The 17262-nt window shown below is 40.4% G+C and overlaps 1 protein-coding gene across 1 annotated transcript; it reads right to left on the bottom strand.

The window, feature by feature from the left end:
• Positions 1-4436: 4436 nt before the first annotated feature.
• Positions 4437-11362, bottom strand: CCKAR (cholecystokinin A receptor). The gene is made up of 5 exons (XM_010203584.2): positions 11242-11362; positions 10236-10487; positions 7284-7545; positions 5590-5717; positions 4437-4963 (listed from the first exon to the last, which is right to left on the bottom strand). Exons 1-5 carry the CDS (start codon positions 11360-11362, stop codon positions 4437-4439), a joined length of 1290 nt encoding a protein of 429 aa, XP_010201886.1.
• Between the last annotated feature and the right edge of the window lie 5900 nt (positions 11363-17262).

Raw genomic sequence — 17262 nt, 5'->3', positions numbered from 1 at the left:
TTAGAATGAGAGGGGGGAAAAAAAAGAGGCATATTTACCAAAGTCCTGAGAAATGGAACAGGAAGTAAGTACAGTCCTTGAGTCTGAGGACACTCTTAGTTTGCGTACCTCGATTTGTACAAAAAAAAGCATAAGCTATGGAAAATGGATACCTGAGAAAAAAGGGAGATCATAGAATCATAGAATGGTAGGGCTTGGAAGGGACCTTTAGAGATCATCTAGTCCAAACCCCCTGCAGAAGCAGGTTCACCTAAATCAGGTCGCATAGGAACATGTCCAGGTGGGTCTCGAAGATCTCCAAGGAAGGAGACTCCACAACCCCTCTGGGCAGCCTGTGCCAGGGCTCCCTCACCCTCACAGTAAAATAGTTTTTTCTTACATTTAAATGGAACTTCTTGTGCTCCAGCTTCATCCCATTACCCCTTGTCCTGTGCTAGCTACTATAGAAAAAAGGGATGTCTCAGCCTCCTGACACTCACCATTAGATATTTGTAAATGTTAATAAGATCCCTCCTCAGTCTCCTGTTCTCCAGTCTAAACAGCCCCAGTTCCTGCAGCCTTTCCTCATATGAAAGATGTTCTATACCCTTGATCATCTTGGTGGCCCTGCGCTGGACTCTCTCCAGAAGTTCCCTGTCCCTCTTGAGCTGAGGAGCCCAGAACTGGACACAGGACTCCAGATGAGGTCTCACCAGGGCACAGTAGAGGGGGAGGAGAACCTCCCTCACCCTGCTGGCCACACTCTTCTTGATGCATCCCAGGATGCCATTGGCCTTCTTGGCCATGAGGGCACATTGCTGGCTCATGGTTAGTTTATTATCAATCAGGACTCCCAGGTCTCTCTCTGCAGAGCTGCTCTCCAGTAGGTCAGTCCCCAGCCACTACTGGTGCATGGGGTTATTCCTTCCCAGATGCAGGACTCTGCACTTGTCCTTGTTGAACCTCATGAGGTTCCTCTCTGCCCAACTCTCAAGCTCAATGGTCGAGATCCCGCTGAATGGCAGCACAGCCTTCTGGGGAATCAGCCAGTCCTCCCAGTTTGGTGTCATCAGCCAACTTGCTGAGGGTACACTCAGGACCCCAATAACAGAGGTTGCAAACAGAAGTAGCAAAGGAGGGCTTGGATGTTATTTAGTGCTGTGGCTTTGTTTTGTGAACTAGTATATACTGCTTGTTTGAACACACCAGGAACTGATGTTGGAGAGAGATGGTGTGTGAACTCAGACATGAGCCTGCAAAAGGCAACTGCAGAACCATTGCATTGTGGGCAGGGTATATTGCATAGAGCAATGTGTCTCAGGAGTCTGTCAACTGGAAATGATAGGGGGAAATGAAGATGAGGGTGCTTTAGGGGAAGGAAAATAAACCTGTCAGAGAGGAAAAAAAATCTAGCAGTTGGTGGTGGGGGAAAAGTAACCTAAAGACTGCAAAGGGTAGAGAAGAAAAAAAGATCGTGACATGCAGCTGAAAGATAGGAGAGAAAGAAAAAGGAAGGAAAAAAAACCCCAGGAGTCAGGAGAGAAAGGAGAAGAAGAGAAAGACTTCAGCGATTTATGGGCTTTATGCACTTGAAGTTTATTGGTTTGCCATTTGTCAGCTACATCTGGGAAACAGTTTGTCTTTACATACTGTCTGTTGTAGAAGAAGACTAAAATCTGGTTAAAATAAACTCACGTTAAAAGAGAATTCATAGGCTCTTTTATTTTTATATGTTTATTCAACTACATTTATTGTTGAAGATACATTTCCACTAACAGCAGTATGTGAATTAAAGGCGCTGGGAGGATTCCACGACTCTTTAGCAATGAAAGGGCCACATTCGGAGGCAGGAATGGCTGCTGCAAGGCACAGAGCAGGGAAAATGGCATTCAAATGCATACAGGTTGCAGAAGAGCTAAAATTTCCTGTGCATTTAAGAAACTTAATTTCTACTCCTTGCTGGAATTTGGCTTAAAGCTCGTGTCTTTGGGAGCTTAGTAGAAGAGCTAATCTGTTTTTTTATAAAGGAAAAGGATGCACAGGGGGCAATGGAGGGGAAGTGACACATGCACAGATGAGCCTTGGACAAAAGGAAACGTGTCTGTTCTGGCATATTTCTAATCCTTCACTGACTGTCACCCAACTACCACTGTCAGGATCTTCTTCTGCCTCCTTCACTTTGTCACCTCCAAATTGTGCTCCCTGATAGTTACGAGTGAGGAATCAGTCAGAGACTCTGCTCCTTTCAGCCACAGGTACTGGAAGCCGCAGGGGTCTCTGATCTGATTAAGGCATTGTTGAAAAGAGCTTTTTGCCTTTCATCTGAAACCACCATCGTCTGACTAAATCAGTCAGAGCAAGTGAGTGGTGCACGTTCTGCTATGTGGGCTCTAATGGTGCTGAGAATTCTGCGTCTGCAGGAAGGCATTTGCCTTTCAAAGCGCACCCAGAGCCGTGAGTAGGCTGTCTCTCCCTACCCAGCGCACGGTCAGCAATAGTCACAACTACTGTATTGTTAAAATGGGATTGATTATTTTTTACTTAACAACAATTTTTAATAAAGGCAGCTGTTCAAAGGGTGTTACATATTTTCACAAGTATTTTTTTCTGCCCTCATCCACATCAATCCAAGAGCAGCTACTTTTCTTCCTTCAGTTTCAACGTGCAGGACAGGTTTGTAGAAGATCTCGTCCTGCATCCTTAAGTGAAGTAAAATTTTCATTTCATTGTTATGAATTAAAACCCCCAGTTTAATTCAGTGAGTACTTGCCAAAGGTCAGATTGATGCCAGTAGTCTCAGCAGCGTTCCTGGAACAGTGGTACTTTATTAACATGGCAGGCAAAACATTGTTTCTATGGATTGTGCATAAATACTGTTTAGAATTGGGTCTTTTTAATTTCCTGTCTATGGACAAGCTGCATAGAAAAAAACAAAACACAAACCCAAACAGCCAAAGTTGTCTGCTTGTATGGGTAAGCTGTCTCAGGCAATATCAGGGTGCAGAACATGGATCTGGGTGCCTGGAACTCAAACTGTATTCCCAATTTTAAATCATTCTGTAAAGAGATCAGATTTTCCTGATTAAAAACCTTGAGAGGGGTTACGTTTAATATCCACATCTACATTCCACGCTGTGCTCAAATTTAATCTCCATCTAATAACAAGTTTTTTAAATATTGACTCAACTAGAAGATAGAAGTATCTCCAACAGGATATTTTCACAAAACAAAATAAATGATAAAACTTCTCCTTCGGAGCTCCACAGAGCAAAGGGCATGACCTGACCACCCGCACCCACCTGTGCGCTGCAGAGGAAAGAGGCTGCATTCCGTGCTCAATAAAACCACGGTAGTTATATCATTCAAAGCTGTTTACAAACACGGGTAGCTGGGTAGTTGTTCCAAAGCTTAGAAAAACTGTGTTTTCTGACAAAGTCTTCACCTTTGCTCATTGTATCTGCTCTCTCTGCCTTTCTACATCCAACAACTTCTATTTCCATGGGGACAGGACCACTCCGGGAGAGACTGTGGATATATTTGTGAAGTGTATGACCACAATGGGCATTGTCCTATGTTTTCGGTCCTGTGTCTTTTGTAAGATCACCTCCTTGCCTTTATCCTTGCTGTTTATCTTTGTCCTTACCAGTGTGACAATTTGTATGCCAGCCTTCGGGGCTCATCCTGCCACTTGCAGACGTGAGTGCTTGCAGCTCCACAGGAGAAAGACACTTCTTTGTCTTTGTTCTATGCAGTTTATTTAAACAAAAAATGACATTAAATTATGTTAATTTAGGTTATTGCCTAAGTGAAGAATGTATTACAGCCACAAAGACACCAATATTTATTTCCATTTTAATAATAATTAAAAAACCCTTTACTTAATAGCATTGTTTTCACGTGGACAAGCCCATTCTCCCCATACAAAAATTCTTCTTTTAATTGACTGTGACATCAAAATGATCTCAATATGTATTAGCTCAGCTAAAATGATGTGAAAAAAATGTTACAAATGTAACTGAAAGATTTTGATTGTGAAGCATAGATATTGAAGACTGCAATACACATATTCATATTGGAGGAGAATCTGCTGGCATCTTGGAAATTTTAAGAGATACTCAGAACTGCAGCTGAAAACTGAGCAAAACTGTCAATGTAAAGGACACCAATTTTTACAAGAGAATTTATGACAAATAGAACATCTTCTAAGGCTTTTTATAAAGTCCGTTATCTTCAAAGAGCCCTCTTCCTCCTTTGTACTTTTGAAGGGAAAGCGATATGAAAGCTCAGACGGTGATAGCATCCATTTCCCACAAAATTCTCACTGTGTTTACTGTCAGCTGAAGTGTTTCATTACCTCAGAACTAAATCATGTTCAGTTGATGCCACAGTCACTTGCCAGGACCAGACGACAGATACTTGAATTTCTGTTGGCCATCTGTTACCTCTTCTGATGCAGCTCAGGGGGGTGCAGATGCATTCATGTGGGAGTATGAACATTTGGAGAGCGAAGCCCCAGTTGTCTTCCCCTCCTCTTCATCACCAACATCTCCCCGTATTGCAGGGGGCTTTTGCTTTGCACAGCAAGTGAAAGTGTCTAGGAAACCCATACGGAAACGCTTGTTCATAAAGCAGTATATGATAGGGTTCACGCAGGCAGAAGTGTAGGACAGCAGGTGGATGAAGGAGATGGGAGCCCCTGAGAGCCGCTGGTCTGCCGAAGTGGTGTCGAAGGCGCGCCAGGCGTTGACGCTGAAGATGGGGGTCCAGCAAATGAAAAACAAAACCACGATCACCATCAGCATGCGGATGACGAGTTTCTTGGCCATTAAGTTGGCAGAGGAGCTGTTGCTTCTCACCCTGTCTATTTTGCTATGGCTAGTAGCAGAGAGCTGTTGCAATGGCATTTTCCTTTTTCTTTTGGTTTTGTTGAGGTAGCATCCATCTCCATCCTCATATTTGGCGCTGCCGGTACTGATTTTCCTTTCTGCACATATAAATTAGTGCTTAAGTACTTGGCAAAATATCTCTGAACAGTGATTCAAAATAAAAATAAAAAACCAACCCAAAGAATGAAGTGTAAGTGTAAAGAAATAACAGAATTCTTGGCTGAACAGCTGCTGTGAAGAGAGCACCAGCCTACTGCTGAGTCAGGTGTCTATCAGCTGCTTTGTACCCACTGCCTCCCAGTATTCCCACATCTTTATATAGATTGATTCAAAAGCTGTATGAGCACTGTTTGCTCAAATATTCACTGGAGATAGTTTTCAAAATTATATGCTTCTATCTTAATTTGATAATTTTTATTGTGATGTTAGTTGACAGAAATAGTCCTCATCCACGGCCAGAAAAAAATCTTGGTACTTCTACAATAAGCAAATTAGGAATTCAATGCATTTTGCCCAGACTCTTTGCAAACAAGCCATAGTTGAGGAATCGTTTGCTAATAAATAATGGAATTACTTCAGCCAACAAATGCATCTGGCAGATTCATGACCAATAACTGACCACAATGATCATTCTCGCGAATAGGAAATTTTACTTTTAATAGCCTCAAGATGCCTGCTCATATCTCCAACTCTAAAAAAATCCCAACCCCGAACGTACTGTTACCTCGTGAAAGCTTTCTCTGGCTGGCATCAAATGTTATTCCTCTGTAGAGTTCCAAAGAAATTAGGCCGTATGCAACCATCATTATAATGCCAGGTATAAGAAAGAGTATGAGCAGCAGGAAAGTGTACCTAAAGAATCAAAAGCCAAACTGAGACCAGAGAACAGCACGAAACCAGAAAAACTCCTTTTTCTCCTGTTGAGAATTGCAGGGGTGGGGGAGAAGGGGAACAGGATTTCAAGATTTTTCTGAAAGTTTTTCGTACAAATACGAAGCATCATTTCGGCAGCTCTGGGGATTAGAAGCTTCCCACCTCTTCTCCTCCAGAAAAGTCCAGCACGAACAGCTATTGTGGCTGGAAAACATCCATCACCTCACCTCCTGGAGTGAGGAGATGGACATAGAGGAGATGAGCACTCCTGCAGTGGTTAGAGGGGGCAGAACACCTCTATGCCCGTGAATGGGGATCTCTGCTTTAACCAGGTGAGCATCGAGCACCCTGTAGCTTTGAACGATGTAAAAATTGCCTTGCAGGAGCCAAATGAGCAGCTGGTGATTCTCAAATCAGCTGCTGGTACTGAAAGTCAGTACTTCAATGAGATCTGACTTGCCAAGGGTGGTGGCACATGTTGGCAGGGACAGGGCAGGGACAGAGCAGCCACCATCTGGGGTTTCAGCCCTGGGGCCATTCAGAGCCCCGGAGAGGGATCCCAGCCCCCTGCTAAAGTTGCACATTTGTTACTCTCCTAGGCAGCCTCCCTAATATAACTACAAGCTGGGGAAATAATTCTGTTTAAATGCATTCACAAGCCTGCATCTTCTCTTCTGCTGCCTGGGACTTAGGTGCAAACTCACAGGGAGCCTGCATGCAAAAGAGAATTTCACCTTGCACCATCCCTCATCTGTACTCATACTGCCAAATACCTGAGACTACCAAAAGCATTAATACAAATTTACTGTGTTTGTAGATACACCATAGTGAAGCGGTGCATACTTTAATCTTGTTCTCAGCTCCAAATGACCTTCAGTGTCCAAACAAATCTTAGATCTTTTCAGTGCCAGTTAAAGTGTTTAGTCATCGTGCAAGAACACGATGTCTAAGTAATACTGCTGCTTGATAGCACTGTTTACTTACTCTGCCTGGACGTGTAGGACCTGGAGCACTGTCTCTTCCCTCATCTCTTTGCCTCTATTATCTATAAGTGGCTGAAAAGATTCAGTTCTCAAGGACATTTGAAACTCCTCCAGGTTCTCACATTCTACTTCTCTGCTTCAGAGGACCTTCAGATGAATTAACAGGCAAGGCAGCACACAGTGGGACACTTGTGTCCGTTTCTCAAAGATTAATGAAGGATTCCTCTGAAAATATTTAAGTTTATGAATGAAAAAGCAAAAGCAGTATTCCTGCTTGAAGAGTGACAGATCCTTTCTTTACAGCAACCGTAGGGGCTTAGCATACTATAGTGTGAGGATCACTGCCATGTTGGGTATCATTCCTGTGACAAGAGAAAAGCCACACAAGTGCCAAAACGTAAGCAGCTCAAAAATAGGATGCTCAGGTTTCTTAAATGAGCATTATGGGAGTGTAAATGATTGCTGAAGGTTAATACTTGATTTTCAACAGGCTTAAGGTCACCATGAAATCCTGTTTTTCACCAGATAATTATGCATTTGCTAACAGTCAGTTATGTCTTACCAAGACTGCTGAATGACATCACTTGGCCAAATGAGCCGACACATATTTGCTGTGGTGTTGTTATACTTCGTAAAAGGTATCAGTTTGCTGTAAATTGGATAAGGTGACATGATAGTAAAGGAAACACACCAGGTAGCAGCAATCACTTTCAAAGCATGAGATTTTGTCTGCCAGACCCTGGACTGCAGAGGTTTGCAGATGGCACTGTATCTCTCCAAAGATATGGCAACCAGGTTGAATGTAGACACGCTTACAGAGATACCTATATATGTGAAATAAAGCAAAAGGTTATTCTCTTGTTTCAAAGGTGTTCTTTTCAAACAGTCTTGCAAACTTTATATGAGCATATAGAAAACTTAAAATATAGTTACCTATATCTAAGCTAAAATATGTATAAAGCTCATACTGATTAAGTCAACAAAGAATGTGTGGACAATTGGTCTGGGTCTCCAGACTGATGCTCCTGGTCTGCACTTCTCTAACTCCAAGGGAAGTCCAAGAGAAAAGACTTCTGCCAAACCATGAAATTCTGATAACAAGGAAAGTGTACACTTTTCCTCCTAATTCTTCTCTGTGCTACTGTGGTCTATCCATTCCGCTAATTGCACTGAAATTTAAACAAGCATTTGAAATCAGTGGGATTATGCTGTTAATTACTCTTTTAACACAGAAATTCATTCTATTATTTTAATTAATTGTTTTAAGTGTCCTGCTTGACTGGTAATCTCATTTTCTCATTCGAGAGAATTAAATATGTTATCAGGTTTTAAAATTAGATGGGAATGGAGTTACAAAGCAGGAGAAATGGTGTCATGAAACAGAATCTTTGTACTTCAAGTATCCTTAATTTCTCCTGTTCATATATTATAAAATATAACACAGTGGTCTAAATGTCTGTTACTGAGGTGTCACTGAGTTTATCACTACAAGCTTATAAATATTTCTTCTTAAATTTGTCACAAGTTTTTCTTTCAGTGAATAGGCTTTCATTTAATAGTCTTTGCAAATGTTCTAATGTGAGTCAAAATATACAATGACAACATCATTACAGTTTGCTTTACACAAATTATCTAAGTCTTCCTACTTCTATTGTGCAGAGTCCTGCATCTGGGGAGGAACAACCCCATGCACCAGTACAGGCTGGGGGTCAACCTGCTGGAGAGCAGCTCTGCAGAGAGAGACCAGGGAGTCCTGATTGATAATAAACTAACCATGACCCAGCAATGTGCCCTCCTGGCCAAGAAGGCCAATGGCATCCTGGGATGCATCAAGAAGAGTGTGGCCAGCAGGTCGAGGGAGGCTCTTCCTCCCCTCTCCTCTGCCCTGGTGAGGACTCATCTGGAGTCCTGTGTCCAGTTCTGGGCTCCTCAGCTCAAGAGGGACAGAGAACTTCTGGAGAGAGTCCAGCGCAGGACCACCAAGATGATCAGGGAAATGGAACATCTTTCATATGAGGAAAGGCTGCGGGAACTGGGGCTGTTTAGTCTGGAGAAGAGGAGATTGAGGAGGGATCTTATCAACATTTACAAATATCTAAGTGGTGGGTGTCAGGAGGTTGGAGCGTCCCTTTTTTCTATAGTAGCTAGCAACAGGACAAGGGGTAATGGGATGAAGCTGGAGCACAAGAAGTTCCATTTAAATATAAGAAAAAACTATTTCACTGTGGGGGTGAGGGAGCCCTGGCACAGGCTGCCCAGCAAGGATGTGGAGTCTCCTTCCTTGCAGGTCTTCAAGACCCACCTGGGCATGTTCTTATGCAACCTGATCTAGGTGACCCTGCTTCTGCAGGGGGGTTGGACTAGATGATCTCTAAAGGTCCCTTCCAACCCTAACATTCTGTGATTCTATCATTCTACTTCAAATGAAAAATTGAGACTAGGTCGTGCAATAGATAAGACAGACCATCAATTGAAGCCTCTGTTAGCCTGAACTGTCAGTGGGAAATACCCACATTCTAACTCTTAAAACACCTTAATAATGATAAACTTCAGATTCAAAAATGTTTCAGTGGAGATTTTTTTATAAGTAATTTACATAGTGTGAAATAAGTGAAAGATGACACAGCGTCAGTAACCTTTTAGGGTGTTTATGGGAGCAATTCATTATAATTGTTTAAACATGGCCTTTAGTTTGATTGGTTTTATCTACAAAAAGATGTTGATTTCCCATTCGCACACTTTAGGTGTGTACTTTCACATTATATCAAAGCTCTCAAGGGCATGTGTTGAAAGGGAGCCTAAGGTTTCTGCAAAAACTTTACATCGTGTTCTTTTTTGTTTGTTTGTTTTTAAGAAACAAGCAAACACATGAGAAGTATTGGAAGTGAGACAAAATCCTTTAGACAGACATACATAACCCAGGCATTTTGACACTCCTGGCTACACAACTGAAAAGAGTATGGCAAGGCATATAAATGTGATGTTTCTTAGAGTCAGCATTTAAAACCTAGATCTGTATTTTGTGGTGTCCTGCTGAGCTCTGGATCTGTTCTCAAAAAGTGCTTGCCCTGACTTCCAGCTCCACAAATGACATCTACTTTTTTTTTCATGTGTCACTGCTATGAAAACGATGAGAGCAAAATCTGCCCTTAGTGAGGACAGTACCACCCTGTCATTTCTGATGGGTGACCTGAACACTGCTAATAACTCTGTCAGTGATGGGTGAGCAAGTGTGTGTGCCAGGTTCCTCATTAAAGCCTGATCACATAACGTACTTCTCACTTAACCTGATCCAGCAAAACTTTTCTGTATGTAATTAAAATTAAGTAGCTGCCTCTGTGTTTTGCAGGATCAGACTGAGACCAGAACCATGAAGATTTGCAGTACAAAGTTATTTCTTCATGATTTTGGTAGCTATTTGATGGCAGACAGAAACAATGAGCTTTCTACCGGTCTTTAATGACCTTCTCACATATCTCATCAATCAAAATAAGTATGAACTTCCAAGACTTACCCATGAAATAAGTGGCAGTTTTGCAAACAGCACTACCAAAAATAAAATCTTTCAGTAGGTTGGGAATCAGGGTGAATGGCATACAGAAAATGCAGAGCATCAGGTCGCTGACTGCCAGTGACAGCAGAAACGTGTTGGTGACTGTTCTCATACGCTTGTTTCTTATCAGCACTGTAATTACCAGAACGTTCCCCAAAACGCTGAGCAGAAATATCAAACAATACAGCAGAATCCGAATTATCTGATGCAAATCTGAAAAATGTCACAAGGGAAAATCAGTTACACAGTATACAGCTCACTGACTGGTATTACATGTTTCATCCTTTAATAAACAGGTAAAAGCCTTTCTGTAGTCAGTTTTACTAAGGTTTATGTCTTTATACCCATGCCAAATCAGTGGAAGTTCTGATATCCTTACATTTATGCTGATCTACCTGATTTGCATCACATTAAAATACAATGCATGCAATACAACGTCCATTTGGAGAGTCAAATACAACTTCTTAAAAGCACGTTCTGCTCACGCTACTTCGTGTGCACCACTCAGTCACCACGGGAGTTCCTCCTTTATGCAGAAGGAAGAGATGATACAGCAATCAAAAATGTTTTAGTACATGGGTAATTTTTTCAGCCTCAGAGTGCTGTAATTTCATATTTAATCACTTTGAAATATGATTTCAGATTAGATAACTCCATTGTTATTGAATTGCTCAAAGAGTACAAATCACATTTCTCCAGGTCCTTAGCAGACCAGTTCACATTTTGTACCCAATAGTGCTACTGTTTTAGTTCTCCATTATATCCAAGTTTTGTTCTTGTTAAATTTTTTACTTGGAAAACCAGGACATAGTAAATTCTTTCTTGCTTGTTTCTCATCCTAACTTATCAGCAAGCAGTTGATTTTACACTCCCTCACAGAACTAAGCCATGTGTAGCTGTTTCTTTACATAGTATGTCTACTTCCAGCTAGAACTAAAACTGACAAGATCTGGTTTTCCATACATACCTTGAGAAGGATGAGGTAGATCATCCACACAGAATAAGGTGTCATTTTCCAAGATGATATCACAGAGGAAAGCAGTAATATTGGTACTGTTCCCAAGGAAGCTAGCATCAACTATTTCCATTCTTCAGGATCCACAGGTTAGCTTTGATGGAAAAGAGGGTGGATTTGTATTAACTGCCCATTCTTTCAGTAAACAAATATATTTCTGAATGAAATCTTTAGGAGGAATACAAGAGGCAGTTGTGCAAGTAAGCTCTTCTAACTCTCTGTCGGGAGCACTCAGCACAGAGTCCTTTTCAGGCTGAACAAGATTTATTCCAGAGGCACACAAGGCAGTTCAGAAAAGCAAAGCATGCATGCATGCAGACTCACACACACAGACACACACACATACATCCCCTCCAATACTTTTTCAGATCCACCCTCTTCTGTTACTGGACTACAGTTGGGATTATAATCAGGCTAGAAAAAGATTACAGCATTAACCCCTTGCAAGATTGCTTCTACTCACATCTCTCCAATATTTCTCAGAGGGAGCCCGTTATGCCACAGCCAGTAAATCACAATCAGTGAGTGATGAGAGTAATAAATCCATGTCTCAAGCAACATTTAAAATTGTAAGAGTAGTTGAAAAAAAGAGCAGAGAACACAGTGACAATTTTATATGTCTTACATGAAAATGATTCCTACCTTCATATTTTTCAGAGCAGACTGAAGACTGGATATGCTCAGAAAAAGGGGAGCTGTTACATGTATCTCGTTTGGTGAAGTGCTAACTTCATGGGAAACCGCTGCATGTGCCTGATCCAAACCCAAGCAACTCAATAGACAGAATCGCTCATTTCTCTGTTCTTGGATCAAACCTCATGAAAGTATGATATTCGAATTGTTGGTTAATATAAGCAGAAGTCTATACATTTTCTCAGTGCAAGCACCTGTATATGACTTGAATACAACCTTGAGGAACTGATAAACTGTGGCACATTAGTTATGCATTAGTGTAAAATGCAGCACTCTTGATTGTTTAAAAGAAACCTTTTTTTTCCCTGAGTTCTTCATTTTGAACTCATAAACATCATCCTCTCTGCTGTCTTCACCAAGTCATGGACTTTTAACTTCCTGTATACAGCTTGTTTATGGCCAGAAACGTTAACTAATATTATAAATGAATCTCCACAGTAACTCAATGGAAAACATTTAAAACCTCTTCTGCTTAACCAGGCAGAGCAGTAACAGGTTCCTAATGAAAAGTCTGGACCCCTTCAAGTTGATATGCACAGACTGGAAGGCCTGGATTTCTTTTCCTGTCTCTCTGGCTTTGCTTTATAGTGCCATTAATGGAATAGGTGCATAGGAGAGCAGATTGAAAAGCTACCTCTAAAGTTCTGATTTCTTAATTATCCTTCCTTTAGCAGATTAATTATAGTTTTCCATTTCTTTTATGGAGTTTTGCAGTTTATAAAACCTGAGATAAAACAACTCAAGCTGGGCAATTGTTATATACAACATGTAACTGTCTCAGCTGCAAAAAAACCCATTCATTCCAGCAGGGCTCAGCTCCAGTTTCAAAGGTGTAATGTACTGGTAGGAAAGTAATCCAGATTGATACATTCTCATTTGTTTTTCCAACTGTGAATCTCAAAATGGGAGAAAATTATGTTGAAGAAACAAAAGTTAAAATATACTTCCATTTCTGCAATGACTGAGCATTAAGCTTGAACATTAGGTACCAACATGTCTGAAACCTGATTTTTTCATAGCTGCTTAATTCAGGTTTACAAATAGAACTAACCAATCACTCTATTAAATGACAAACATTGCCCATTTAATTAATAATAGAATATTATTTTTGCGTTATTTGTTTCAAATTTATCTGTAATCATTCCATTATTTCCTGAACATTTTCTCTGACAATTAAAAATTATTATAATTTCCCAAATCAATGAAATGGCAGCAAAGACAGGTGCTGATTTAGTACTGATATGCTCAGGAACAGTAACAGATGCTTTTTGGAAAGGACTGCTGAACTTAACATTGATTTTTTTGCTCTTCTTCACAGACAACAGCAAGTTGCAGACTAGTTTAAACTGCTTAAACTTCAGGTTAACAACCTCTCTTTCCTTTTAAAATTACTTTCTATACAAGCAAAATCCATGACAAACCAACTCAGACTTAATTTTGTAGCCTATGTCTGCCTTTCTAAGGTGTCCTTTAACCCTTGAGATACTGATCCTGCTTTCCGTATCATATGAGACTCATTTCAACGAAGCCTTTCACTTTTAGAGCATTTTCTTTTGTCATGAAGTAGCGTTTAATCTGAACAATTTTTAGCCTTAGGAAACCTTTGTGTATGAAAAGAAGTTATAATTATTTATCACTATTTTAATGGTCTGACCTGCTGTGTAATTGTGTTTAGTAATTCCTTTACTGAATTTAATAGCCTGTAATGGAGTTCAGATCTTTCTGTAAGCAAGATGTCAAAATGTTGTTCTGGCCTTATTCTTAATGTGGAAGAGAACTTTCTGGATTCCTGGCAGCATCTATTAGGTCTGCTTTAGAGAAATGATTGTATATGTTTTAAGTTGCAGTCGTGTGGAATAAGTGATATTAGCAGTATTTTTATCTACAGTATTATTTATTTACCCTAGATGTGTTGCTATTTTGGGTTGGATTCTCTCTTAATTTGTTTTTACTTTACACTTTTTATACTGGTTATAGCATTGTGCTTTTGGGGTGAGAGGTTAATTGCTGATGTTCTGGTAAGTTACATATTGGTTATTGGTGTGCTGTGAGGAAGCAACATTACACTAAAGAGAAAGATTATTTTTTTAATTTATATTGTCAAATACAGACTGAGACTGTGCACTTGTCATCTGTTAGGATTCCAGATTTGCTAAACTGGATTGCATAGAATCTTCCATGAAGTTTCCAGGACTCAGTTAAAAAGGAGAGAATGCATAGAGTGAATGGAGATCTGGGGAAGACATAGTTAGTGATCAGGAGGGAAGACAAGCTTAGAGGGATCATTAGGGGGATTATTGCAATCAGAGATTTCACTGAGACTCTTATCTCTCATTGTATTATGATAGACATTGAATTACCATTCTGAAGTTAACTTCTCTGTACCTGTGATGATTTGGTCATATCTGAAGAACATCAGGTTGGCTATTCATTCTTTCTAAACAAGCAGTTTCGTACCTTCGATGGGCATCATGGCCCAGGTTTAAAATATTTTCTAGCTATTCTGCAGTCTTTCACAGATGCTAACACATAAAGATGAACCAAGGATTTAAACAATGGCATATTGAGTTTCTACATTGTTTATTTTCCTCTGTTCCTTTCCTAATATGTCTTATTTACTCTTCTCCTGACTACTGAGAATTGAATTGATGTTTTAATGGAAGAACTGACCACAAGTAGGTTCTTTCCTGTATAGTAATGTCTAGCTTAGAGCCTTACACTGCTCATGAAAAATTACAATTCTTCTCTGTTTTGCAGTTACTTTTATTCTCCCGTTTTATCAGAAAGAGCCTTCTGCAACTCAACAACATCAGTTTTTGCGTCTCCTTTCTTTAAACGACTTAACATCAGCATAAAACTCTTTTACCTCACCACTTTCCCTATTTTCTGGAGCATTTATGAAAGACATGAACAGCTGTAGCAAAGCTTCCTGTAGGACTCCATTCCTAATTGCACTTCACTCCTACTTTTTATCGCTAATCTTCTAAGCATGCTGTTCCCTGTTTCACCCCAGACCAATGGTCTACTGTTCCATGATGTTAAATTGCTCTTGAATTCTTGCATCCATCTTTCTCCTAGTTCTTTCTGGCAAGCAAATCCGTGCCAACTTTGCTCATCAGCCCTGGTAAGTCTTCCAGGACTATTTGTGAACATTGATTCCTATGTGTTAAATCATCCCAAGATTTAGGAACATAGATAAGCAATGAAAATCCAAAACAACAAGTGATAGAGCAGCTCAGTGATGTGGGTTGTGCCCACAGAATGAGGGAATAATGTTTTACATTAAAGAAACAAAATAAAAGCAAGTCACTTAAAAATCAGCGTGTATTCTGCTGAGTTATTAAGACCTTTACTGGCCTTTCTGACACTAAATCATCAGTTACTGATGGCTCACTGGCTCTATGTCCACATGATGCTCACGGATGCTAGGAACTTGGCTTCCAAGCAATTTCTTCTGATTGCCAGTCTAAGAAGAGAGTGTCTTTTTAACCAACTTTTATTTTTTTTTCCCTGGGGAGAAAAGGAAATCAGACACTTACATTCCACTTTTGCAAAGGTAGCCCAGAGCCGTGTTTGAATTGTAGCTCACTTTTTTCTGGATGTACAAATTCAGATGACACTTGTCAGGCTTATTGTCCTGATTACATGTGAGCAGATGGCTTCATCCCTTGCCATTCATGTCTTCCCAATGCAAGCCCACAGGCTGTGCATAAAAAAGCCTGTCATGGACACGTCACATGTAAAAGACTGTCACAGAGCAGTGGGTTCTTGTGGAGGACTTGGCATAATGTTCTTCACCTCTGGAAGTCCCAGACACAGCTGCTCAACAGTGGTGCACTAACCCACCTCCTCTCAGGGGGGTGAGAGGCTGGCCAAGGCTGCAGATCACTACAACAAACACTATAAAGCCAGTGCAGGTCTCTTGCATTGGTCTCACTTGTATGTGGGAAGGTGTGAAGGATCTGCTTCTCCAGGAGAGTAGGAGCCCCTCACCTAGCCTCATCCCAGGGGATGGGCCCACTACAGTGTCGAGACATGCTTTCTCAGCACATGCAAGTGGGCTGAAGCCAATGAGGCCGGCAGGCACTGAGTCATAGTTGCCTCCAGAGGGTACTAATTTTAAACAAAAGCCAGTGCAGAATGAGTGAGGGAATGCTAACTAGTACAAACCTCAACAACTGTGTAGTTACTGCTTAAAAAGAACTGGATCATCTTGTTCACATGCTCAGATCTCTAAATCTGCACGGTGTTGCTTTCTGCTATAAAAGTTGTGTAGACCATGTATCCAGATATTTTTATCTGTTCTTACCATCCCCACCAGTTTTCTTTCTGTGGATGCCAGGCTTACAGACTGGCTCGTTATTCCAAGGGTTCGGTTACCCTGGAGCTCTTTTTAAATATTGGCATCACATTTACAGTTTTTTTCTTTTTCCTATGGCAACAATGTAGCTCTAAGCACGAGATTACATACCAGGTTTAATAATTTTACTGTTTCCTTTAGAAGTTCTGGATGAATACCATCTGGTCCTGAGCTGAGCTGGATTGAGTGTCTGCTGGTTAAATTGCCAGATTAAATGCATAAGAATTTGCTATGAACTCTTGACTCCCTGTTTGGAGTGGTTTTCTGCATGAAACATATTAAGATCAAAGAGTTTAGTTTTTCTAGGCATTGTTTTTTTCATAGATTTACCTAAATGTACAGCCAATATTCTTAATGTTTGGACAGTTCTGAGATGCCTTTTTAACATCATTTCCCATCATTACATTTAGCTAATTGCATGACAGATCCCTCTCCATACAGATCAGTATCATACTGTCTCCCTGCAAGCTTTAAGAGAGAGAAAAAAAGGATGCTGCTTTAATGAAATGCTTGCTTATCACAGATGCAGTTATAGCATTTAGCAGAAGCAAAACCCTGAAAGTATATCCTACTTGAACTTTTTAGTTTTAGGCAAGAAGTCCCTTTGACTCAGCGCTTTTATCAACACTAATTTATATTTAAAATTGGCTTTGTTAATTAAGAATAAGTCCCATAGTGTACCTATGCAGCTACTTTAGAGAAAAGCATATAAAAAAACCTTTTTTCCCTTGTATTTGAAGAAGAGGAGGCCTGGTAATCCATGATAACAAAAGAATCTCCCATTTTAAGGACAGGGTGAGTTTTTTTCAGTTTTAGTCTTAATCTTTTTTTCCCCTATAACGTCAAATCCTGAACAGACTGGATTTGCAGCCAAAACAGTTGTTGTGCTCTGTCTTTTCATGCTATGTGTATAACGCTTT

This window comes from Colius striatus, chromosome 3, assembly GCF_028858725.1.
Source record: "Colius striatus isolate bColStr4 chromosome 3, bColStr4.1.hap1, whole genome shotgun sequence".
Taxonomy (NCBI): Eukaryota; Metazoa; Chordata; class Aves; order Coliiformes; family Coliidae; genus Colius; species Colius striatus.
Note: the sequence above shows the minus strand (reverse complement) of the source record. Positions and strands in the feature narration are given on the sequence as shown.

Excerpts from the sequence above, each read along its gene's own strand:
- CCKAR (XM_010203584.2), bottom strand. The coding sequence starts at position 11,362 with ATGGAAATAGTTGATGCTAGCTTCCTTGGGAACAGTACCAATATTACT. Across the intron at positions 10,488-11,241 it reads TCTACCTCATCCTTCTCAAG|ATTTGCATCAGATAATTCGG; the intron begins GTATGTATGGAA and ends GACATTTTTCAG. Across the intron at positions 5,718-7,283 it reads GATGTCATTCAGCAGTCTTG|GTACACTTTCCTGCTGCTCA; the intron begins GTAAGACATAAC and ends TTGATTCTTTAG.